Genomic DNA, 26,084 nt, shown 5'->3' on the forward strand with positions numbered 1-26,084 from the left:
TTTCGATCATTGATACTTATCGCCTTTTCGGCGTGAAACTGATAGTCCTGTCGCGATTCTGAATTACGGGAATCTGGGGCTAAGCTCCGCTCCTGCTCATTAGAACATTCTGAAATTATCCCTAATTCAATACACTGTGACATTACGTTAAAAGCCTGCGATATATTTATAGTTGAAAAGCTTTTCATGATCTATATTTTTTTCTGATTGCTTTCTGAGCAGCATACATCAACAATCATAAATTGTCAAATCGAGGCTATCTGACTAGACAAGACGCACAAATAATAAACCAGTGGTTATCGTGATTCGAATTCTACAGGCCTGGTATCGTTAGAAGTTCTTTGTCCCAAACTGCGATTTTGTAGCTCCGGTATTTTAAACTAAATCATAGCTGAAATAGCTTCGAGGTAGTATAAGGAGTGACTTATACAATTTAGCGGTCAAAGTTGAATGAAAGCTTAATTATTTTCATGGCCTTGGGCGTAGTTTTTGCGCTGATATCGGGAAATTAGAGTCGGATATGCCAGCCCGGATTAAAATGAGTCGCTGTGGTGGCTATTAAATGTCACGTTCACTGTGATACTGCATCATTCAACATGATTCACCAAATATGTAATTAGCTATATCACAGGTGATTCTCCCACATACACATTTACGAAGCCTGTTGTAGAGTACAATGTAGAAGCAACAGACACTGAAAGTCCGTATAAGTCTATACATTATGATTATGGCATAAAATATATGATATCCCTATTCATCAAAAAATATGGGATTTTAAGAGCTTCTTGGAGGTACACAACTTCAATATCATCATCATCATCATTGGTTTATTAGCAATTTTATCAGTTCAATACACCACAAAAAATGCGATACAATGAAAAGACAGGAAGATGTCGAAGCGACAAGGAGCAGTCTATGGAATCTGACACCCACCTTGGCCTAGGCGATGTAAAGAGGAGGCATGCACACTGAATGAAAGTAAAGAAGATAGTATAGAAAAAGAATGCGACAAGAAATAGGGCGGCATGTCATGGGAAGCGAGATCGATAGGTCAGTCGTGGTACAATTGATACATTCGTATTGAAATATAATAAACCCTTTCCGATTCTCTGCTAGTTGCTGACGATCGTGTGTCAGCCGAAATTCGGGTTTATATGAATATATTATCATGTCGACGTCTAACCATTAACAAAATCTATTCAATAACATTGACGATTCTCAACTATATTGCGAGACAAAAGTTGTACTGGTGTTCCGAACATAAGATGATAATTACATACGTGTGATTGGCTCCACAAGTTGCAATTGACGTCGTCATGAGCGCGGTCGCTAATATCGAAAAACCGCTAAATTGCCTTATCTTTTTCCAAGTAGCCAGTTTGTAAGTTAACTCATTATTATAGCCACAAAAATGTCATTAGTTTCTAACTGCGCTGATGGTGGTACCTTGAAGACGAGATCTTACACACACATATTATAATATCAGTTTGTTCAGCGCAAATCTTTTGTGTTTTCAAATAGATGTGTTCAATAATGATTTTACCCTGCCCTGTTGCAAACACCTTGAGACAAGAACAACAAGCAATATTACTCCGTTACACTATTTTGTATTCACAACATATCTGAGTACATAAATATATATATTCGTCATCTATATTGATATCAAGCAACATGTTTCACTCAGCAATCGAATCACAATGTCGAATAGGAAGAAAGAAAACGGTGGAAGACTCTTGAAGATGAAAAAAAATCCACAGTAACCAATTAAAAAAAAATACCCTCACTAACGGTAAATTGCAAACGCAGTTCCAACCAGACTTTGGACAACTACGGTAGAAATATTGAACAAATTAGATAATTAGATTTCGTTCTAATTAGTGTAATTAGACTATCACACAGAAAACGGACATTATCGCTTTTTGGTACGTTCCGTGGGTAGACGGAAGAAATTTCGATGCATAATCACAGGCACAATACAATGTTGAAGAAAGTAGGTAAAAAAGTCGCTTAGCTACAATGTAAATTATCTACGTCAAGCTAAAAAACGATCATTCCCGTCTGAATTCGTAGCCTCGGGCGTTCAAAACGGTCTGATAGCGATATAAACGGTTGGCACTAAACGTAAGTATTTGAGCAGCGAATTTACGGCTATTCCCGTGTCAGTTATGGTCCTTTTCCGGCACGTATTTCGGAGACGAATTCATCGGACGGGTGTGGCCCGTGTATCTAAAGATTGGAACCATGTGAAATTTAAAATTTAATATATCAATACTATTAAATAATGATATTATTAATACTATTATTTAATTCTAGAGGTAGTCAAAGTAATCATCATTGATGTTCAAATAGGAGTAGAAGTAATGAGTAAATTTCTACTCAAGTAGAAGTAGAAGTAGCCCTTTCCAAGTAGCAACAAAGCAAGTATTCTAGGCCTGGTTTTACCCAAAAAACGGAAGCCTGTTAAGAAGAAAGTGTCTAAAATTACGGCTTTCAAAATATAAAGTGTGAAAAGTAGGTAGATTTGTCTATAAGACTTTTCAACTAGTAGTGGATGTTATCTAAAACAAATCTAGTTGAGTAGGTAGCGCAAGTAAGGAATGCCTACTTGAGTACTCTGAGCACAGAAGTGGGAGTAGAGATTTGGAAAAAAACTGTGAATGTAGAAACAGTTTAAAATTCTTACTGCCCGAGTAAGCAGTAAAATTTGAAAAAAATTGTTCATTTTTTTATTAAATTAAAAATTTTCAAACTCCTGCACGTTCACATCTACAAGTTGAAATCAAGCCAAATTTGGTGCGCAGCGTTTTTACAGACAACCTTGTCAGTGAATCGCCTAAATTCGAAAAAAAAGGTTATATTAGAACATGTTTCTATATGTTTCAGACATGATTTTAATTGATCGAATATACAGCAAAAAGACCATCTGAAGTTCCCGATAACACTCAACAGCGCCCCGCAGTACAATGATTCCACACTTATTCAATATTGTATTCACGCAAGATCAAAATCGGGTCTCTCAACAGAATATACCAGCGGAATATTGTTTGTGAAATATTTTCGAACCAGGTGCGGCGTGTTTACAACATAATAAGACTAGTGGAATCGCGTCACGATAAAATACAATATCTTTCTGATACACAAAAAATTTGCCTGTGGCAATTTCATTTGACAACAGTGCAGTACTATTTGAAACCTCCATTGGTCGTATCGCAACATACAAACCGTGTGGTACAAATCCATGCCCTAGGTCATGATCATAAGGATACGTTGAAAACACTAACCCATATCCGTGTATAGTAGGCGGAGTGTCCGCGATTGTAACTTTCCTTATGGGCGACGGACCGGAATTGCCAAGGCGATAAGACGAGCTGTGATTCAACTCGGCTGTATCGCCACAAGGCCGGACGCCTTCAATGTCACTCTGCAGAGACGCTATCGTCGCCTTGTACCTGGTGAAATTCATACCAAAATGGAGTATCTACCGCAAAATGAATGCTAATTAACACTCGAGATTACTGGACCACAATCTGGCAGATTAATTTTGATTACAGACACATGCTACTTAACTTTTAGCGCTGATGCTATATATTTCAACTTCTTGAGACACTCCAAGGTACAGAACTTCTATATACGATTGAATAATAATAATCTGAATAAACCCAAATATATTTCGCTCACATTCATCAGGGATAATTGTCAGCAACTAGTAGAATATTCAAAGAAACTTTGTACATCATAAAAAATAATTGCCTTGATTATTCAAATTTTATGCTGGTGACGTCATCTTTTTGTGATGAGACTGTTGATATACAAAGTTCTTTGGAATTTGAGACGATTTTTCCGATTTTCTTGTAGGTGACATCACATTTGACGATACGTTTGTTGATATACAATGCCCTTTCCCATTCTCCACTAGTTGCTGACGATTACTCCAGAAAAGTGTCAGCCCAAAATATTCATGCATTTTTCAATATGAATATGTTATTCAATTGTGTATTGAAGTCCTGTTACTTTTCATACAATGTAGATACCTTTTATTCACATGTTCTAGGCCAGGATGGGTGTTTGATTTAAAGACTACTTCAAATATCTTTTCATTGACCACAATTTTGTGGTGTTTTGAAGTAATGAACTTATTAATAAACTGAACTGATATAATCAACAACTACATCTTGAATGTCATAAGAAAATTTCTTGATAGAAACACTCTTACTTTGTGTATCGTTCTTGTATCTTTTCTCGTTCTTTCTGAGATTCCTAAAAATATTGCAACAGTCACAAATCGAGTTAACTCCGCAAGTCAATTCTTTTGAAAGTATATGGTCGCCTAAAAACCACTCAAATGTTCCGAAGCAAAATCGAGATTAAACTGAGGCTCGAGATCGGCAATCTTCAGAAAACCTCAAACGCCTGTTTAAACTCGATTTCAGATTCAAAACGTGATGATGCGGAGGCTGCCAAGACTTTAGGTCCTGAGTGGGATTGGATTTGGAGCAAGTATTGCAAGCGGAAAAAGCCTACTTGGTACTCCGCAAAAACAGAAATATATATTTTCAAGTAAAAAGGAAGTATTTTCAGCATATTTTTGCCTTAAACTGAAGATTGAGAAGTAGAAATCGTCTTGAAACACACAAGATAGTGTAATGGTGAAGCGTCCCGCTTCTTGATCGGTAGGTCGTGGGTTCGATCCCCGCCCGGGTCAGACCGAAGACCTGATTAGTAACACTGGTATCCATTACTTCCTTCTTGGCGCTCATGCATTACTGGGATAGCATGGAGGGGTGGTGCAAGACTTAGAAAGCCCTAAAAGGCTATATCTGCACCTGCCTTGTCCAGCGGCATATGCACTTTATGCACTCATGGTATGCATATGCACAGATCGTGTGTATGTATATCATGAGTCGGTGTATATGCCACAAAAACATCAAGTACAAAAATAAACTACGTCCTTTCCTTTTGTAAAACATGAAGTTCGAAAAGTGGGTAGTCCTGTTCAGGTAGAAGTGGAAGTAAAAGTAAAAAATCAGAACTACTTGAAAAAGTAGTGAAACTAGGGAAAACCTACTCGAGTAGCCCAAAAACACTGAAGTAGAACATTCAAAGCAATAGAAAAAGAAAGTATTTTTGGTCTAGTTTTGCCAACAATACTGAAGATTAAGTATAAGTGTCTAAAATCACACTTTACAGAATAGAAAGGATGAAAAGTGAGTAGTCATTGATAAAAGCACATGTGGAAGTATCCAAAAGCATACCATTGGAGTAAGTTCTGTAAGTAGTTGTTACTGATAGCCCATGCGAGTGGGAATTCCTTCTCCCAAAGCAAAGAACAGAGTGCTGGAGAACAAATCTCGACCCAAAACCTACCTTTTTCGGTTGCGGCCGTACCGGTTCTGCCTCGGGTTTGGCAGGTTGTTCATGCATGAGTGACTCTTGTGTACGAGCTTTACTCTTTGTGATCAGGCAAAGAACAAACGGTTGTTAGTGCAAAAGGCTATCGTGAGGACAAGCAGTTTGGTAGAGAGACAAGACACAAGAGAGACAAAATCACACATATTCACAAGGACGTAGCCAGACACTGGGGCATTTTCGTATCTCAGCATCTCTTTCTCTCTTACTTGTGACATTAGAACAGAGTGGTCAACAAGCGTACACCAAATTTGGCTCGATTCCAACTGGTATATGTGGACGCATAGGAATTTGAAGATGTTGAACTTGTTACAAAAAAGATGTTGAAAAAAATTTCAAATTTCACTGTCAACCCCATGGAATTGTTAAGTTTTCTAAAATAACGATGTTTTAGAATTTTTTCTCACTTCCAACCAGTAGAAGCAAAGTTTTGGATCCGTTTGGTCGGTGGGTAATCCCAGAAGTATGAATGAAAAACTCAAATAACTTCGCTTCTACTGGTTGGAATTGAGTCGAATTTGTTTTGCATCGTTTTTGTGGACAACTCAACAATTCCACGGGGTTGACGGTAAAATTTGAAAACCTTCTTTGTAATTTTTTCATAATAAATATTTTGTCTGGCTACGACCTTGCATATCATGCATTATCACAGAGGTATTAAGAAACGGTTATTCACGGAAAACATCATCGAGGTGAAGGGAAAAATCAGATTCAAGGCAAGAAAATCACGCAAACATAACGATCAATGCTCTACCGAACAGAATGTTTCACCAAATCACAAAACCAAATCAATTACAAACGAATGATTTTCATATCAATTCAAGCGGTTTCTGAACATTCTTACTGTTTCTAGATCAAACGTTAGATTTGAGACTCTGTCTTCCAGTTCCTGCACGATTCTGCGAGCTTCTCGGTTCTCAAGGAGTAGCGCTGAGAATGCAACATCAATGTTACAGTAAGAAATATCAAACTATGTAGATTTCATGCCTTAATCTGAACTTATGTATGTCCTAATCCAGTGGTTCCCAACCTTTTTCCAACCACGTACCATTTCGAGGTTTTAGTTAGTGCTCGCGTGCCACCTACATAAGTCCGCCATTTATGACCTCATAATCACGTATTTAACCTATGCCAGGTGAAATAACTAGGGCGATAGTTTTGACCTAAAAAACGAAAGATTTGGACTTGAAAAATCAAAATTTTGACCAAATTTTGACCTCACGTACGTAAATTAGGTGTTTTCCCACAAAATCTTAGAATTGTACTACTTGTTTCAATTTCTGGTTGAAACTGTCTGTCCTTACAAAGTAGGTTGCCAAGAATGCAGAAAGAACTTTCAACAGTAGCAGTTATTGGCTGGCAACACTGAAGTTGTGTGTACAGTACACGGCTGATGACACACCGTGTTGCTTCATTCTGACAATTTTGTCCACGTCACAATTTCTCATCATGCGCTTGTTGATATAAAAATCAATGTCCATTGCCCAGGCAGACTTGCTTCAGTTAGGATATTGCGGTATGTTGAGCAAAGCACCATGCCAACCTATTTGTTTCATTTGGCCGTTTATGATTCACAATGAGCAGACAACGGGCCGTCTACAACGGTAGGCCGATAAATTGGGCTACAAGCTGTAAAATATCAATGATAAGTTCACCCACAATGCAAACATCTACGATACAAACGAAATGCAGGTTGCAAAAAAATTTAGACTTTGTAAACAATTTTGACAATTTTTGACCTAACGCTACAGTTTTGACAAAATTTTGACTTTTTTTGACATGTCAATAAAAATCACTCTAGTAAAATGGGTGGAATTGCTTTTTCACCACCAGTCACAAGAGGAACAACAAACAACCAAAGTCAATTTATTTAATGCGATGGCTGCATTTATTATCTGGTCGATGCTTGGCATACGTTTGCTCACAGTGCATCGAGAGTCATGCATGGGCGCAACAAGTCGGTTTCTTCGACTTGATAATCATCAAGGATGAAAATCCTTGCTCGCACTCCCACGTAGAAGTGAAGATTAGCAGCTGGGGAGTAGCGTGAGAAGCTAGCGTCGAGTACGAGGAGGCCATGCTAAGTCAGAAGTTTATTGGAGAACAAACTTTGTGTTTCGTCTTTGCTGTCTGGTCAAACTGGATATCTATGAGCTTCTCTTGCTCATACTCCCAACAGGCAGGTCGGCTGGACCAACAGAGAATGGATCGGTCATGTAGGCACAACATGTCACAGTGGTGAAAAAATACGTACTTTACCACGGACGTATCTTACCACGACGACAACGGCTTCAAAAAACTCAAAATCAACCCCATCTGAATTAAGAACTCCCTTCGGCCAAGAAAAAACAGAATCCACTCGCGTACCACCTGGAAGACCTTCGCGTACCACTAGTGGTACGCGTACCACGGGTTGGGAACCACTGTCCTAATCGAACAGGGAAAAAAATAACAGGAAAAATTCAACATCAAAATGAAGAACCATCTCAGCAAGTCATAATTTGGTCAAAATATACAAATCCGTTATATTTCTTTTTCAACATGCATCGTTGTTCCTTCTTAACAATTGTGTGGTTCATTATACTGCAATTATAATGCAGTACCATGCAACAAAAGAGATCATTGCGTTCTTACAAAAAAGCATCACAAATTATTGTCTTTGGCATGCATTGCTAATAAAGTCTCACATGTTTTTTCCCTGCTCAGAGCGTCGAGGAGTTTATTCTGTTCCGTCGCTTCCGCCATCAACATTCTTCTGTCGTCCTCGATACTTTTACAGGTGTCCTTCATCTGACGGAAAAAATTTTGCGATACAATATTACTGCGCGTGGTGACAATGTAATTGCAACCAATACTAAAGCAATAGGTTTCCCTGGTAATTCGTTTTATCTCGATGTGTGTCGACTTCAATATGCGATCAATAATGAAGAATGTGCATTAGAGTTACATCAATTTCCAGATATCTCAAGAATATTAAATGTGAATGCACTTATTAGCAAGATCATACAAAGAATGAGGATAGACCAGAGCAGTTCTCTGCGAAAAACAGCAATATTTGAAGATCTTTTTGTAGGTAGGGAACTTCAATATACAATTGAATAGTATATTCATATTGAAATGAACCCGAATATTATCGGAGGGGTGATCGCCAGCAACTAGTAGAGAATGGAAAAGAACATTGCATATCAACAATCGTATCACAAAATATGACGCCACCAGCATGAAATTTCAAATGAGAGAGCGTTTAATGTACTAAACGAGTAAATGTAAACGAACTCCTTTTGTTGACACAGCCTTGGCTCGTGTGTTTTGATAAAAATCGACCCCAAGGCCCACAAATGAAAGTGTGAACGACCCCTCCCAACGATATTTTTTCGCGCACATGGGATTATCCAACAGATGTTTGCCGATGGCAGAATTTATGGCCTTTGATTGCTCACCATCGAAGCTTCCTGACGATTACCCCTGACGAGTGTGAGCCGAAAACATTCGGGTTCATTTCGATAGGAATATACTATTCAAAACGACAACAGTATTACCTGAGTCTTGCTGACGTCTAAATCGGTCCTTAATTTTTCTCTCTCATTCTCTCGGTCGTGAATCTCTCTTTTGATATTTCCGATCCGATGCTGGGAAACAAGATGGTAAGAAATGATTCGATTGAAGATTACCCAAAATGCAATGAAAGAATTGAAAAGAGAGAGAGAGAGAGAGAGAATCTTTATTTGTCAACCCTGTAACCCAATAACATACGTAACAAAATTGCAATTCGGTGAGATGTAATATACAGATAACAAAGGTATAAACACAAGGCTGGCTATAATGGAGTCATCAAAACCAACCCGTATGGAAGACAGCCAAGAATGAGTATCTTCATCAGGATCATTCTCGGCAAGCATATGACATTTCACCAATACCGCGGTTTCATCCAGATGTAACGCTACAGCCAGCGCGTCCACATCTTGACTGATTGCGTTCTAAACAAGTTAACGTTAGAAATAAAATGTTTGTCATTGTTGTGCTGCGATTTTGCTGTAATTAATACCTTGACTTCCGCGATATCTTGCTTCGTCTGTCTCAATTTGTCGTTGGAAATGGAGAGATCGTCTTCTAACCTACGGAGTTTGGTCGACTTCTTGGTGACCTCTTCGCTCTAAAACAGAAACAATGTTTCCAAAAATCTATAGAATTATAGAGAACAGAGTTGAATAGTATATTCATATTGAAATAAACCCGAATATTTTCGGCTGACACTCGTCAGGGGTAATCGTCAGCAACTAGTAGGGAATTGGAAAGAACATTGTTTATCAACAATCGTATCAGATTGTATCAGAGTGTTGACTGAATTCGAATATTTCATCCTTTGTGTCGCTAACAGTGAGTGGCGACTAGGCCTGGGCAAAATGATTCCAGTATTCGAATCTGAACAGAGCATTATTTTCAATTATTCGAGTCGGGTACGAGAGATGGGTTTTCAAGTACGGAAGCTCCTTGTCACTAAAAGTTAATTCATCAACAAGAATTATAGTTCCGATATCATTTTTCACTGAGGAAGCTTTGAAATGTCGATTGGTCATATCAAACAACACAAAAATGTAGTACGTAGATATGCACGATAGTGGAAATCACATATGCGTGAATCCGTGATCAACACACAGGATTTTCACAAAGTCTAATGATACAGGTATTTTCCAATATTTAATGTGAAGCAGATCTGGCATTGTATTCTTTATGGTCACATCAAAGGTACCTGTTTGAATTTTCAGGATCATTCATACAATTACCGCCTCATAATGAGTGTTAGTTCTCAGTTTTCTAGGCAAAACTAGACCTATAGGCCTAATACTACTACTAAACCACTACTTGTATTGAGTAGAGATTTTAGACTAATTCCTACTCGCGTACCAATGATGATCACTAGGGCAAGTTTTTGTTGCAGTTAAATCCGTGGAAAGTTGCATTTATTTTGACAAAAGTTGCATTTATTTTTTCACAAAAGTTGCACTAAAAGACCACATTTTGCTCGGTTGACTTAATAAAAAAAAAAGAAAAAAAAGGTCAACTTACCAGATTGACTAAAAAAAAAGGTCAATTTTACGGCTCAGCTCCCGAAATACCCGTAACAGCGTTACTTCGGTGCTGATTTACGGTGTTTCAGTCGAATTTGGCCGTATATTTCAACAAAATCGAGAATACTTTCATGATAAATCGAAAAAGTTGCATGAAAGAACATGGACAAAAGTTGCAAAAAGTTGCACTATTAAATTACTTCAAACAGCTTAAAACAGCATTCTACATATCTTACGAGTATTTAGGAAGCTGCCGGAAGCTGTAAAAAAAAGTTGCAAAAACTTGCCCTAATGATCACTTGGCCACCTCTGGTCACTAATAGTGACACAGAGAGATTCTTAACAATTTTTTCTTTTCATCCAATGCTTAAAAACGCTACCTTGTCTTCGACGTTGGTCTTGGCCGCGACGTATTTCCCTCTCAACTTTTCTATTTCTCCTTGCATGTCGATATGTCTTTGCATCACCGATTGCAATTCCTCCTGCGCCCTTGTGAGCTTGCGATCTGCGTCGCGACGGGCTGCTTTGCTTTCGTTTGCTTCAATCTAATGATATGATATTTCAGTGGTTAACAATCACCGAATTTACCTATACTCGGAAATTGAATTCAATTCCAGATTAGAAAGAAATACAGCGGATATCATGTTCACTTGATAACAAATCATAATACATTCCCATAAGCATAAGTACGGCAAATATCTGTACACCAAGCTTGGCATTTTTCAAGCAAACCAGAAATTAGATTACAATTAGATTACTGGCATTTAGTTTGAATTAAACTGCTCACACATGCCCAAAGTGATAAAGCAACTATAATACTGCGATAGCAAAGTCCAACATACATTGATGCGGTGTATCTCTCGTTCCAAAAAGTCTCTCTCCTCCGCAATTTTCTTGTTCAGCTTCTGCATGTTGTCGGCGTTGACCGATTCGTTCTGATGGAACTGAGTTCGAAGCGTGGCGAACTCTCTCTTATGAGTTTCTCTCTCCTGCGATACGCAAAAAAATCACCGTCAAATTACGACCAAATTCAGAGCATTGACGACGAAGATAAAATGAGTGAAAGATAAAATTCAATTTGTTGCGGCCTGCGATTGGAAGATAGACTTTTGGGCATAACTTATACAATGAATCTTCGACACATTATTAGTCATTTCCACAATTTCCGAGTGCTAAAGTTCGATTTACCTACTAACTTCACTTATTCTGAGGGTTACGATTTTAGACAACTCTCTGCTTACCTGCAAACGCTACTTCTAGTTGTAGGTGACTTGAGCATAAATTCACGATGCTTTTACCTAACACTTTTACGCTTTCGAAGAAAAACTAGGGCCTTAAGTACTCACTTTTACTTACCAGTACGCGAGTAGAAATTTACGACATTGCTTCCGCTTGATAATTTTCAAATTTTCAGACAAAATTCGTCCTAGAATACTTGAACGCTAATTCAACATCAGTAGAAATATAAATATTCTACTTTAACTAGAGTACCAATGACGAGAGCTTTAACCATTTCTGGAGCTGAGTGTGGGTAAAGTCAAACTATCTACATTTAGCCCCATGTTATCAATCGTCAAGGCTGGGTTCAAAATCAATTTCAAAATACAGCTCTACGACTGTAAAACTGTGCGCCCGTACCAAATCGATCTGCTTATGCAGCGAGCTGATTTCGAGACGCATCACTTCAACTTGCTTCTCCGATTCTTCGTTTCTCTTCTGGAACGTTTTCCTGTTTGTGTTCTCCGTGTCCAGCTTGGAAACGAGCTCGGCTTTCTCGACGGCAAGATCCCGAATTTGCTTCTGCGACAATAAAAGCGAGACCCATTGCGGTGGCCATTTCATCTGCTGTGATAACCTAATATCTCTAATACAGTGGTTTTTAAATGGGTACCGGCCATTACAGGTTAAAATTTCGGTAATTTTCGTGACGTCGCAGCATGAAACTATACTATGCCACTGCTAGACTGGTAATATTGATCAATTTCATATAGCTTGTAGGTGTCCAGATGCAGACTTTCTAGTTCCAACAGAGCAATGGCGATAAATCAGTTCAAATCAATGCACTGAAGATTTGGAAATACGCTGTAAGCTAGATCGCATATCTTTCGAATATCGGCTGAATCGGGGAAGGAGATACCCAGCATCTTACTTGCAATTCGGCATTTTGCGATTTCACCGTGTCGTAGAGACATTGGGCGGAACTTTTCTCGTCCTCGGCACGACGAACCTCTTCCTTCATCGCTGAAATTCTGATGGGAACAGAGTTACATCAGGCTAGCCTGATACGGCCCATTGTTACCATCTAAAATTGTCAATATTGTTTACAAATTTAATAAATTTTTGACCCCTTTATTTCGTTTGTATTGTAGATTTTGCACTGTCGGTGAACTTATCATTTGATATTTTACAGCTTGTAGCCTACTTTTACCGTTGTAGACGGGCACATTGTTTGCTCATTGTGAATCATAAACGGTCAAATAAAACAAATAGGTAGACATGGTGTTATGGTCAACGTACCGCAATGTCCTAACTGAAGAAAGACTTCTTGGGCATTGCACCATTCTTATATTAAGCGCCTGATGAAAAATTGTGATGTAGACAACATTGTCAGAATGAAACAACACAGTGTGTTACCAGCAGTGTACGCACAACTTGAGTGTTGCCATCCAACAACTGCTGTTGTTGAACGTCCTCGGCAAGCTTCTTAGTAAGGACATGTACTTTCTACCCAAAAATGTAGGAAAGTATCTCTCGTTGTACTACAAAAAAATGTAATTATTTCTACCATAATACGTATTGTAACCACTGGAATTCTTCTTAGGGCCAAATTTCGGTAAAATGTTGCCTTTTTCATGTAAAAAGTCGCCTGTTTCTAAGCCAAAAACGTTTTTTCCGGCCAAACTACTTCGTTAGGACAGCCAGTTCCAACCAGAAATGAAGATAAGTGGTACAATTTTACCATTATGTGGGAAAACACCTAATTCGCATACGTTGGGTCAAAATTCAGTTTGTCTAGGTCAAAATGACTCGAAATTTTGAGTTTTTAGGTCAAAATAAAATCGCCCTACTTATGAGAATGAAATTTCGATTCGATATGAACTGAACCTGACTCAATTTCCAAGCTTTTACGAATTCAGCAACTGTAATTGAATCAATTTGGAAAAACTGAAGTAGCTATGATTCCAATTCTAATCCAATTGAAAAAATCGGTATAGCTAAAATTCGAATTCTAATCTAATTTGGAAAATCTGAAAATTTCCTAGTCGTCCAGGTCTGGTTCCACGCTCTCTCCCTTACGGAAACAACGGTTCGACCGACCTTTCAATTTTCTGTCTCATGTCGTCTTCCAATCCTTGATTGACGAGATTGGACTCGCGCAGTTTACCGACGAGGTTTTTCATTTCGTCGTCTCCTTTCATAAGCTCGGCGTCTCGCCTTTGCAGCTTCTCTTCCAAAGCCGCTCGCTTGGCCTGTAGCAAAAAATTGAGTGGACGGTTAAAAGGTATTTTACAGGGCGGAGATCGTAAAGTTAGCTCGACGCTAAAAAAGTAGTGCCACCAAATGTTTTAAAATGGGAGGATTGCGTATTTCGCTTGAATTTTTCAATTTCCATGCAATTTTAGACTAAATTTAACCACCAAGGGACATCATACAAAATGAATTGTGATTTATGGATTTTGTTATCAAATAAAATAAAATCAACTTACAATTAGATCGTCCATCTCTTTTCGAAGAGCGTCCGCTTGCTGATACACTGCAACCAAAACGAAATCGAATTTTCGAGTTCTACCCGATCCGTGCAATATTCATACCCGTGTTCATTTGCGATTTGGTCGACTGATTCTCTTTCACTAATTCTTCGTTTTTGGAGACTTGCTGCTCCAAATTGTCGTGGAGTCTCTCGTTCTCTTTCTCCAGCTTTTTGCATTTCACTTTCCATCTGAAATGTAGAGATAGATAACTCATCCGTCGCAATCTTAAATAATCGATTGAAATTTGATTAAAAAACTTCATTCCAAGCCACCACCGTACAAGGTTTGATTGATTGATAGCAAAGCAATCAAACGTACTGCCGAAACGTGTCTTGAGCCTGCGTCCGCAGTTCCTCTTTTTCCTTCTCTGAATCGGTATGGAGACGTTCCACTTTCTTCAATTCGTTCAAATATCTTTCGGTATCTCTGAAACCAAAACGTGAGACCTAAATGCAAACACTCCTATCTTTCCTTTGCCGGAAACAATTTTCAGTGCTCGTTAGTAGGGTTCGTAGAGCAAAATTGAGTAGAATATTCGTGTATCATTCATTAAGGCGTTACAACTGTATAAATGGCGTGGACAGTTCATATATGTACCTTGTATACGACAACAAATGGTAATTTGCTATTTTTAGGACAATACCCATTTCATTTCATTGTTCAAAATCCCCTTTTTTAAGCTCAATTTGAACTAGTATGCACCGAAGCAGAACCAATTGAAATTTTTGAATTTATTATAAAAAGTAACAATTTTTCTTTCCAATTTCACTGTCAACCCCCTATAATTGTTGAGTGTCCTAAAAGAACAATGCACAACAATTTTTGACCACTTCAAACCGGTAGAAGAGAAGTTATTGCAGTTGAAAGTTTTGGATTTGCAAAAATAGCATTGACGGCGGAAAATCCCAGCATTATTAATGAAAAACTCAAATGACTTCGCTTCTACGGATCGGAATTGCGTCAAATTTGTTACGCACCGTTTTTGTATACGGCTAAACAATTTTATGCGGCCGACAGTAAAATTTGAAACTTTTTAAAAAATTTTATATTTAATTCAAAAATTTCAATTGGCTCCGCGTCAGCATATACTGGTTGGAATTGAGCCAAATATGCAACGTATTTTTAGGTAACCTAACAATATAATCAGTGAATCGCCGCGTAGCTTTCGACCGAGGTTTACAGCCTTTCACAGTGGAAAATAGTTTGAAACTAGAATTCTCGTCGATAAAATTTAACTTATAGTGGCAAGGAGCGTATTATTTCAGCAATCGAAAAAATATGATAATCCAACCTCCCGTAATCTTGTAGCTTGAGCAGAGCGTCTTCGAGTTGGTTCGAAATTTTGTCGCGGTCGCGTTCGGCCTCCTGCAGGTTTCTCTGCATCTCATTCAATTGCGTTAAGAGACGGGCCTGGGATTGATCTTTTTTCTCCAAGTCTTTGGTGAGCACCTGATCGAGGAAAATTTTTTTCTGAGTAAAGATATACTCACATTTCACACAGTATATGGCGACTGTACTGTACAATGACATATCATCGGGGTTGTAATGACTCGACTCGAGTCACGATTTTCTGATGACTCGACCTGACTCGAGTCATTTTCTCGAAATATGGAAACGACTCGAGTCAATCTGTGTATCGACTCGACTTGGACTCGAGTCATTGCGCATGACTCTAACCAAGTCATATGACTCGGACCAACATTTCATTGTGATTTCGAAGAATGGTAAAGCAACCATGCTATTGGGATTTCGTCTATTGGTACTGGTACTTGAAAATGCGACAAAAAACTGGTAAAAATGAGGAAAACAAGTGTTACTGTAAATGCGAACCATTCGATATCACCAAACAGAGTTATAAAAAGTGGGTTTAACATGAACTTCAACTGGAAACTGAGCAGTCAACACAATGACATGGACTCGAACTCGAGTCGTAATACCATGACTCGAACTCGACCCTCTGCTCGCTGACTTGGACTCGGACTTGACTCGGTGGTGAGTTGAAAATGACACAATTTGACCCGAGTCAAAACTGCAAAAGTGAGATTGAGTCAAGTCGAGTCAATAAAAAAGTTGTGACTCGATTCGAGTATCTACATGAGTCATTACAACGCTGCCTTTCAATATAAAGTGCAGACACCTCAATATGATCTGAAAGCTGTTGTCTTTGCCGTTCGCTTTTCTCTACGTTTTTCCTCATCTCGTCAAGCTGCACGACGCCGACCGAATGTTTTAATGCCGCTCGCAAATCCGCGATTTCTTCTTCTTGCTTCCTCCTATCGTCTTGATATCGTTGCGATGCTGTCGATGTAACACAAGACGAATAATCAAACGGTATCATATCATAGAACTGAATTAACTACATTACTGTATTTGAAGACCTTCTATACTAGTTGCTGACGATTACTCCTGACGAGTGTCAGCCGAAAATATTCAGGTTCATTTCAATATGAATTCAATTACGGTAGGCCTACTCCATTTTGTCCAGCCCAACCAGTAATATAGACTGAATTGTTGAGACTAAATTCTACTAACACGCTAACTGTCTTCTCTCTTCGGCCTCTTTCTCTCTCATGGCTTGTTGAGCCGTGATTTGCTCGCGAACTTGCTGCTCCAGTTCCGATTTGCCTTTCTCGGTCTTTGCGATTTGACTTCTCAGGTCGGCTGCATTGAGGAATCAGTCGATAGTTAATGCGCTACATCTGGGCTAATTAACTATTTTTGGCTAAGGTTCAGTTACAAAAGTGCAAAGCTTACTTATGTCCATTATAACCATCACGAAATAATTTTACAGTCATATAAATGTAATATGGTATAACTATAATATACAAAATACAGGAAAGCAGTACCGTGCGCTGCATGCCAAATTTGACTCAATCCCAACGTGAAGAAGCGAAGCTATTAGAGTTGGAACATTTTAAATTTACCAAAACACGTTATTTTAACATACTTACAACCCCGAAAAATTGTTAAGTTATCTAAGAAAACGATACACAACAGATTTGGCTCAATTCCAGCCAGTAGAAGCAAAGTCTTGGATTTGAATAAAATAGTATTTACGGTGGCAAATCTTTTAATTACTAATTACAGATCAAACCACCATAAACATTAAATTTCATATCCAAAATCTTGAAGATCAATAACTTCGCTTCTACTGGTTGGAATTGAGCCAAATTTGATGTGCATCATTTTCTTAGACAACTTAACAATTTCATGTGGTTGCCAGTACGTTAACTGAAAACTATGGCGACAATATCGAAAAGTTCAACTATATCCACACATCAATCCCTAAGAAAATTTCATGAAAACAATCTTAATATATATGCCAACCGATTTGCCCCATTAATGCTTCTCTGCCTCCTTCAGATTGCTCTAGCCTTCTTCTCATTGCGTCTAAATCGGCTTCAATAGATCGTCTCCCAGCCTCCGCTTGTAACAGCTGAGTTCTCAAATGGGCATCGTCATCTTGTATCCTGCAACAAAACTCACGGCTCACTGCTCGAAACATAATACAGTACTTGTGGAAAATAAATATTCAAAAAACAGGTAGCGTCTCACTTGACTTGACTTCTTCTTAGGAGTTCTCTCGTTGACTCGGACGCCTGCTGCGCGGCTGTGTCTCTCTGAGAGGCCATTTCCGATTCCAGCTCCTTCAATCTACGTTCAACACGGTTTGACGCAGAGTCTGGGTTTCCGTTCACTTCTCTCAATGCACGCCGCGGTCCCGCATCAGCCCTGTAAGAGAGATTAGGCTACTTTAAAACAATTTGATACTGACTACAGCCAGACTGGCACAAACTTACAATCTAGTTAGCTGATGGCCGACTGACTATTGCTTATTTGAGTAGTTCTAGTTTTAGTTGCTGGTTTTGAAGAGAGTAGTTCAAGTTCTAGTTAAGGATTTTCAAAACCGGGTAGTTCTAGTTCTAGTCTTGAAAAGTGAGTGCCCTAGTTCTAGTTGTGGATTTTCGAAAGTGAGTGGTTCTAGTTTTAGTATTGAAAAGCAAGTAGATCTATTTCGAGTTCAGAAAAGTGAGTAGTTTCTAGTTCTAGTTGCGGATTTTCAAAAGTGAATAGTTCTAGTTCTAGTTAAGGATTTTCAAAAGTGAATAGTTCTAGTTCTAGTTAAGGATTTTCAAAAGTGAATAGTTCTAGTTCTAGTTGCGGATTTTCAAAAGTGAATAGTTCAAGTTCTAGTTGCGGATTTTCAAAAGTGAATAGTTCTAGTTCTAGTTAAGGATTTTCAAAAGTGAATAGTTCTAGTTCTAGTTAAGGATTTTCAAAAGTGAATAGTTCTAGTTCTAGTTGTGGATTTTCAAAAGTGAATAGTTCTAGTTCTAGTTGCGGATTTTCAAAAGTGAATAGTTCTAGTTCTAGTTAAGGATTTTCAAAAGTGAATAGTTCTAGTTCTAGTTAAGGATTTTCAAAAGTGAATAGTTCTAGTTCTAGTTGCGGATTTTCAAAAGTGAATAGTTCTAGTTCTAGTTGCGAGTTTTGAAAAGACAGTAGTTTCTAGTTCTAGTTAAGGAATTTCAAAAGTGAATAGTTCTAGTTCTAGTTGCGAGTTTTGAAAAGACAGTAGTTTCTAGTTCTAGTTAAGGATTTTCAAAAGTGTATAGTTCTAGTTCTAGTTAAGGATTTTCAAAAGTGAATAATTCTAGTTCTAGTTGCGAGTTTTGAAAAGACAGTAGTTTCTAGTTCTAGTTGCGGATTTTCAAAAGTGAGTAGTTCTAGTTCTAGTTCCAGTTATGAAAAGCCGACAGCCCGAATGATGTCTTGTTTTCGAGCCGACACCAATAAAATTGATGACTAGCACTTTCAGTTGATTTTCGAAAGCTATGCCTTCTAGCTTCAAATTATTCATTTCCAAACTTTTGAAGCATTTATTTGAAGAGCTCTACAGCCGTTGCTACGCTTGGACATGAAATAAACTAAAAAAGGCTTAATCTGGATACCTGTAAGATATATGAAATAGATCAATATTCCCAGTCTAGCAGTCGCATTGCAGTTTTCTGACTCTCTAAAACTAACATGTTTTGATGTCACGAAAATTGCCGATATATTTTTACCTCTAATGGTTGACACCGATATTTCTTTCAAAGTGTGATAATATCGGTCGGTCCCTAATATTGACACATTGTAAACGGATATAGTAAATCAGAGCATGTTAACAGTAGCATTTACAAAATTGTGATTAGGAGTATGGCTACCAAACAGATGATGAAAAGTTGGGATAATCCTTATATATATAAAATTTGTCATACAGTATACCTAACACCACTGGTTCAATAATAATTTTGGTCAATTTCATAAGTCTTCACTTCATCATGGTCCTAAGATCATTCACTGCTACTGTGCCAGTTATATTTGTTAAAAATAGTCGAACAGGCCTGGTCCACTGTGTTTCACGCGTAAATCTGGACACAATTCTAAACAGGCTGGATCAGCGTTCGCGTAAAATATAATCACGTCGAATCATATATCCGTTCACAACTCATCATTTCCAGCAATATTTGCGCATGTCACAATATCTAATTTCGATATTCATGCTATAATTTCTCATCACTTCGAAACCAAGTTTCGATCAAATAAGATCAAGTAGCGTTTATAAAAATTGGGAGGGGACATGTTTAAAAAACGATGCCGTCACCACTGTAGACTCCGCGAAAGGGCCTCCAATCTCGACCTGCCAGATGGAGTCTCCTCTTGGAAACGCAATAATTTAGCCTCGCAAACAGGACAGATCAGAGTAGCTTGACTGATCAGTCATGTCACAGATGCCACATAAAAGTATATACCGGGTACAATTTATTAATAATAATAATGATATAGTTGAAAGCCCGAATATTTTCGGCTGACACTCGCCAGGGTGATCATCAGCAACTAGGAGAGAATTCAAGCAAACATTGTATATCTACAACCGCAACACCAAAAATTCTCTACTAGTCGTTTATGATTACCCCCCGACGAGTGTTAGCCGAAAATATACTTTCAAATTGTATATCGAAGATCTGTACCTCCAAGCCTTTTTATATATAAAATTTGATATTACAAAGCCCTTTTAAAATAATCATAATTAGTCACATACCCAAAATATAACTTACTTGTACTTGATATCGTTTTCGAGACGGGATTGATTATCTATTAAATCGTCTACTCTTCCGCGCAAATCTCGTACCTACAAAAGACGTCATAGTAATTAAAAGTAAACCATTACTTTGCAACATGGCCAACCGATTCGCTCAGGTGGTCTCCCAGTCCTGTTGTCCGCCTGCTGCTTCGTTCAAAGCCAAGGCTACTAGCAGGCCTGTGATCTAAATGAAATATAAGTGTGAGTAGATTTAATGGGTGTTTAGGGCTGGGTGCGATGATTCGAGTAGAGAAAGATAATTTTTCAAAGTACTGAAATGATACGCTCCTTGCTACTTGAAGTTAATTTATCAACAAGAATTATAGTTTCGACCTGGATTGGTCACATCCCAGCATACGAAACATGTAGTATAAAGCTATGCACGTTATTGCAATGCAAATTTCAAACCATACATGTGAAGTAGGCCTAGTGATCAACGCACAGCTTGCCACAGAGTGCAACGAAATAGGTATGGTCGAAAATATACCAATTATACCTCGACACTATTTTCCACTGAGGAATATCGAAACCTCGATTGGTTGTATCGCAGCATATATACGAAACTTGTACTACGAAGCTACGTACAATCGGACATGTTAGTGGAAATGACGTGTCTGCGAAGTCGTGCTCAATGTACAGCATTGTCACAAATTGCCATGAACTAAGTAGGCCTATAGTCGAAAGAATATCAAATTATGGTTAATATGATAGAACTAGCATTATATTATTTGTGGTCACTTAAAAGGTGCATATTTAAATTTTTCAGGTCATTCATACTGTCATACGTCGCGAGTGATAACCGAATACTCAACTCGACTCCAACCCAAATATTTGATTCAGATAAAAATTAGAATCACTGAGATAATAATAATATATATAATAATTTATAGAGCGCGAAGTATAACAATATAACATTACTACACTTACACTAGGACGCTGTAACACAAGAGGCACTAAAATACAAAAGTAAACAATATGTTAAGTATAAATGACGGAGTACAGGGAGGTAGGCTACTTGATTTTACCCAGCTTTAGGTGCTATAAAATACATATAGGCCTATATACCATGATGGTACAGAAACTTTTACATACTTGATGATATATCGCTGTGATGCAGACTTCTCGATTCTCTCGCCGCTGCCCTCTTCTCTCTCTCATTCCTCAACTTACCGAGAGAGCCTTCCAAATCGGTTTTGAGCTGAAAAATTGAAACAGAAGCATGTCTAACAGACAGACTTGTACAAGCTACCCCGTCCTTTTGAAACACAGATTCTGTCTCCAATATTTGTCACCTAAATTCGTATTACCAGTTATTAGTAGGGCGATTATTTTTGACATGTCAAAATAAGTCAAAATTTTATCATAAATGTATCACTAAGTCAAAAAATTGGTCAAATTATTTACAAAGTCAAAATTATTCATTCTCCATTCTTGCCAAGCTGCTTCTTAAGGACAAACAGTTTGTACCATTTTCATTATATCTAAATCTCGTGTTTTTTTTTTAAATCATCAAAATTTCAATAAATGATCAACTGACTATCAGAAAATGTAGAAAATTATCTCTAGTTGTTATCAGACATGGGGTAATCGCGATTAGTAATCGTAATCGATTACGACGATTACAGCATTTTCAAGTAATCGTAATCGCAATCGATTACATTCGAAAAAATACCGAAGTAATCGTAATCGACTACTTCACATATCTAATCGATTTCTTTGTGCATGAACGATTACTTTACATTTGCACAATAGCTATGACATAAACTGAACATTCGTGAACAAGGAGATATTATACCAGGTTTATTGACATCACAAATGTCAGAGTTTTAAACGCCACTGCTCATTATTACGTCAGAAGTATTAGCTTTGCTCGTCATTGCGTAAGAACTATCCACACTCCACAGCCATACATATGAAATAGACATTCGACGTTCATTGTAGTGCGATTGTAAGAACACCTGTTCTGCTGTATATCAGGTTATCAATACACTCCAGACGTCACTGCCTTGCAGCAGGATAATAATCACCACTCTGCCTAGTTTCAAATAGTAACTTATGCATTGATGTCTGGTTATGCTTAGTTAGGCGTAGGTAGGCGTACACTAGGCCAGACAAAGATTTGAAATTTTGTAATCGTCAAATGAAAGAAACATTACGATTTCTACTATGAAGCTGCTGATATATATCATAACCGAGCTGTTGTTTGCCGTTTCTCGTAAAAGCAGCTTGCTGTATCTGTATTAAGTGGAAGACAAAATTTTATGTTCACTTGATCTTTTTCTCCTATGACTCTACTTGAAATGGTCTCCAATCGTAATTATGCAAGTCTTTACTTAACATTTGGAACTGCAGCCATATCCATCCGCTAATACACCATGTTAGCTTGGGTTAGGCGTAGCTAGAATCAGGACCCAAACATCAAGTCGTACCCCAACTCCAAACGTTAGTCTTGGGCCCCATACGGTGTTCAATTTTCAGGTTAAACACTGGATTTCGACAAAATATTGGTATTTACATTATATTACCATTCTTTTTTAATCCACTCAACCCCCGATGGTCAGATTTACCGGTAGAGCTGGGGGAAAGTAATTCATAATTATAACATGTGTTATGTTGTTTTAATTGCTTTATTGTATGTTGTTAATTCGTGACCTGTCATCTGTTATATAATCAAAATATAGTGTAGTCACACAAACGTAGCAGACTAAACTTTTGTAAGGCGCACACACAAATTGTCATGTCTTCATTCTTCTGTGGGTGCCCCCGGTGGCATTTGTATTGTGGGACTCAGATTGAAACGTCAGGACTATTCGCTACGTCCATCCAGCGCGGCTATTGACAATGGACACACACTCAAAGCTTCGGCCTAGGTCTTACTTTGGTAGCACACTTCGTGGAGTCGCATGTTGACCGAAATTGCATGTCTTTTGGTGTGGCGCCGAAATGCCTATTCATATAACTTAGGCATGCTTTTATTCTTGAGGGAGTGAAAATCAAGCTATTAAGAGACATTAAATTGCGATGCTCGACGAACATTTTCAAGTTAATTAAATTTCTCCAAAAATCTCTCGCTCCCCACCAGGGTTGTAACCAAGTTACAAGGTTCCGATCCGAGTCGCCAGTCAATTTCACTTTTTTAGTTTTGACTTGAGTCAAGTCGAGTCATTTTCAATTCACCACCGAGTCATTATATGTTCACTGTTCAGTTTTCAGCTCAATTCGGTTCAACCCACTTTTTTAACTCTGCTGGAGTGATATAGAAGACACGAATTTATAATATAGTAATTTTCCTCAGTCTTAACACTTTATAGTCCCTTTTTCCAACTATCAGAACTGATAGACGAAATATCAATATTGTGTTACCAGAACTATTCTTCCAAGTTACAATGAAATGTCTGTCTTGGCAGCCCGAGTCTCGAGAGCATGAATTGGTTCGAGTCATGCACAATGACTCGAGTAAAAGTCGTGTCAATGCAAAAATTGACGCGAGTCGAATCATTTTACGCATTTGAAAAAATGACTCGAGTAGAGTCGACTAACCAAAATCGCGACTCCAGTCATTACAACCCTGCTCCCCACCCGATTAGGGAGTTTGGGGTGCGGAAGTTACGGACCTGGCAAGAAAGCGAATGGGTGGGTGCGATAAATCATCCCCTATAAAGTTGGACATTCGGTATATTATGACGTAACAAGCAAACGATGTATTATTTATAAAGAAAGTTGTTATCTCATGACGCCTTTTCATCGCAATCATTATATTGTCTACCAATATCTTCTAATATTACTTCTAAGAAGCAAAATAAATGTTATCGCGAGTAATCGTGATTACTTTTCCAATGTAATCGTAATCGTAATCGACTACTTCCTGATTTTGCTGTAATCGTAATCGCATGACACGGAAGTAATCGTAATCGCAATCGATTACATTCATAAAGTAATCACCTCATGTCTGGTTGTTATTATAGTACGTTATATCTCAGTACTGCAAGGAATTTCGAATTTTCACACAATAAAATCAGAATTTCGGCAAAAAAAAAAATTTTTTTAATGCCAGAAAATTTCAAATTTTAGAGCACGATTTTTGTATTTCACATCAAAAAATAAGCTTCTTAGTCATTAGATAGTTGTTTTAGTTACCGGTAGTTGCGGATTTTTAGAGGTCTTTGGTTCTAGTTCTAGTGGGAACTTTTGAAAAGTGAGCAGTTCTATTTGTGACGTTTGAAAAGTGAGTAGTTCTAGTTGAGCATTTAAAAAATCCAGTAGTTCGGACAATTCTGGCAATAGAACGCAAAAGATGTCACCAAGCATTTCTCTACCTTTGACAAGGCGGACATTGAATCATCATGCATGTCTTTGAAATCGGACATGCGCGTATCCATGCTTTCCAAGTTTCTTGTAGTGTCTTCCAAATTATCGGCAATTCTGTCTACTCTCCTCGTTAGCAAAGAGGGATCCAGTATTGTCACATGTCGCGATTCTCTCAATATTCCAGTTGGCGGAGACGGCAACCTTCTCCTAGTATGAGGTATTGGTGGTGAATTTTCCGAAGACGATGACGAGTCAACGTATCTTCGTTGTCGGCGAGACATTTTTGATCTTACAACATGTAGACGGTAAACGTAAAAAAATGGTGCTGGAAATAATGTCAGAAACAAATTTAATCATATTTTAATTTACTTTACTTCTGGCAAATCTCTGATGATTATAAGGAGGCCACAATCCATGTTCACTGTAGCAGTGGTACTCAAGCTTTTTGAGCATGTGAACCGGAAAACTGTTGAAACAAATTTTCAATATACAATTGAATAATCAATCGAATAATATATCGATATTGAAATAAACCAGAATAGTTTCGGCTGACACTCGTCAAGGGTAATTGTCAAAAACTAGTAGAGAATTGGAAAGAACAATGTATATCATCAATTGTATCACAAAAATGACATCAGCGGCACAAAATTTTGAATAATCAATGCGAAGAGATCGCCTAACCACAATGTACCATTTTTAGATGGCAATTTTGTTTAAAAAACTTGGCTTTGACATATAACTGATCGCATTGTCGGCTATGCTCAAATAACCTTCACACAACACTTGAGGCATTGTCGTGGTCCGTGGACTCAATATTACGACACACTACACAGACAAATATGTTCCAAATTCATAAATCAATCAAAAATTTAATAAACAAGCATTCAACTTTTCAAATTGTGATATAAAATTGCAAAATATTTAGCGGGCCGGTAGTAAACTTCACACGACGGTTGAGTACTATACTATGATGTATATTGATTAATTTTGCCTTCTCTTTTAAAGCGACTAATAATATTAATATCTCATTCTCCGTTCCATATATCATAAGAAATATAATCAATTTTCAGTACATCAGTAGGTGAAGTTTTACTAGCGAATGACATTGTCTATGAGCAAATCTCAGACGATTAAAACGAATTCACGACCCATATCCCCTATAGTACGTGTATTAATTAATTTTCCTTTTCAAGCGACAATATTAATAACTCATTCTCCGTTCTATAATAAGGTAAGCTCACGGGTCAAATCAATCAGCGACCAAACAACGGAAGGTAAGAATAGATACACAATTGTCTTCACAAACAAACAATACTACGCGTTGAAATCTTTTTGAAACGGCCGCTTGTTTTGTTCGACCAACTGCAACAACAGATCTTACGAAACAAAATTTGAAGCTATACCGGCGAAATCACTCAGCTG

At 37.9% G+C, this 26,084-nt stretch overlaps 1 protein-coding gene across 3 annotated transcripts; it reads right to left on the reverse strand.

Annotated features, from left to right (window-relative positions):
• Positions 1-1,587: 1,587 nt before the first annotated feature.
• Positions 1,588-25,014, reverse strand: LOC145450387 (centrosomal protein 128-like). Of its 3 annotated transcripts, XM_080328905.1 has the most exons (26): positions 24,671-25,014; positions 21,447-21,552; positions 20,459-20,538; positions 20,329-20,402; positions 17,783-17,959; positions 17,555-17,697; positions 16,760-16,888; positions 16,365-16,525; positions 15,519-15,676; positions 14,546-14,653; positions 14,288-14,415; positions 14,183-14,229; positions 13,794-13,945; positions 12,625-12,724; positions 12,114-12,275; positions 11,318-11,464; positions 10,856-11,020; positions 9,452-9,559; positions 9,249-9,383; positions 8,946-9,035; positions 8,094-8,196; positions 6,251-6,336; positions 5,365-5,448; positions 4,214-4,257; positions 3,282-3,449; positions 1,588-2,226 (listed from the first exon to the last, which is right to left on the reverse strand). In XM_080328905.1, exons 1-26 carry the CDS (start codon positions 24,941-24,943, stop codon positions 2,160-2,162), a joined length of 3,195 nt encoding a protein of 1,064 aa, XP_080185031.1. In that variant the 5' UTR covers positions 24,944-25,014; the 3' UTR covers positions 1,588-2,159. The 3 variants fall into 3 exon arrangements, with proteins under 3 accessions (XP_080185031.1, XP_080185032.1, XP_080185033.1); XM_080328906.1 differs by lacking the exon at positions 20,329-20,402 and having other exon boundaries at positions 20,442-20,538; XM_080328907.1 differs by lacking the exon at positions 5,365-5,448 and having other exon boundaries at positions 24,671-25,013.
• Between the last annotated feature and the right edge of the window lie 1,070 nt (positions 25,015-26,084).

Source organism: Botryllus schlosseri, chromosome 11 (genome assembly GCF_051294905.1).
Source record: "Botryllus schlosseri isolate E-star chromosome 11, Bs_hap1, whole genome shotgun sequence".
NCBI classification, from domain to species: domain Eukaryota; kingdom Metazoa; phylum Chordata; class Ascidiacea; order Stolidobranchia; family Styelidae; genus Botryllus; species Botryllus schlosseri.

Coding starts and splice junctions, on each gene's coding strand:
- LOC145450387 (XM_080328905.1), bottom strand. CDS start 24,943: ATGTCTCGCCGACAACGAAGATACGTTGACTCGTCATCGTCTTCGGAA. Junction 16,526..16,759: donor AGAGAGAAGACAGTTAGCGT/GTTAGTAGAATT, acceptor TTACATCGACAG/CATCGCAACGATATCAAGAC. Junction 11,465..12,113: donor TGCATAAGCAGATCGATTTG/GTACGGGCGCAC, acceptor TGCGTATCGCAG/GAGAGAGAAACTCATAAGAG.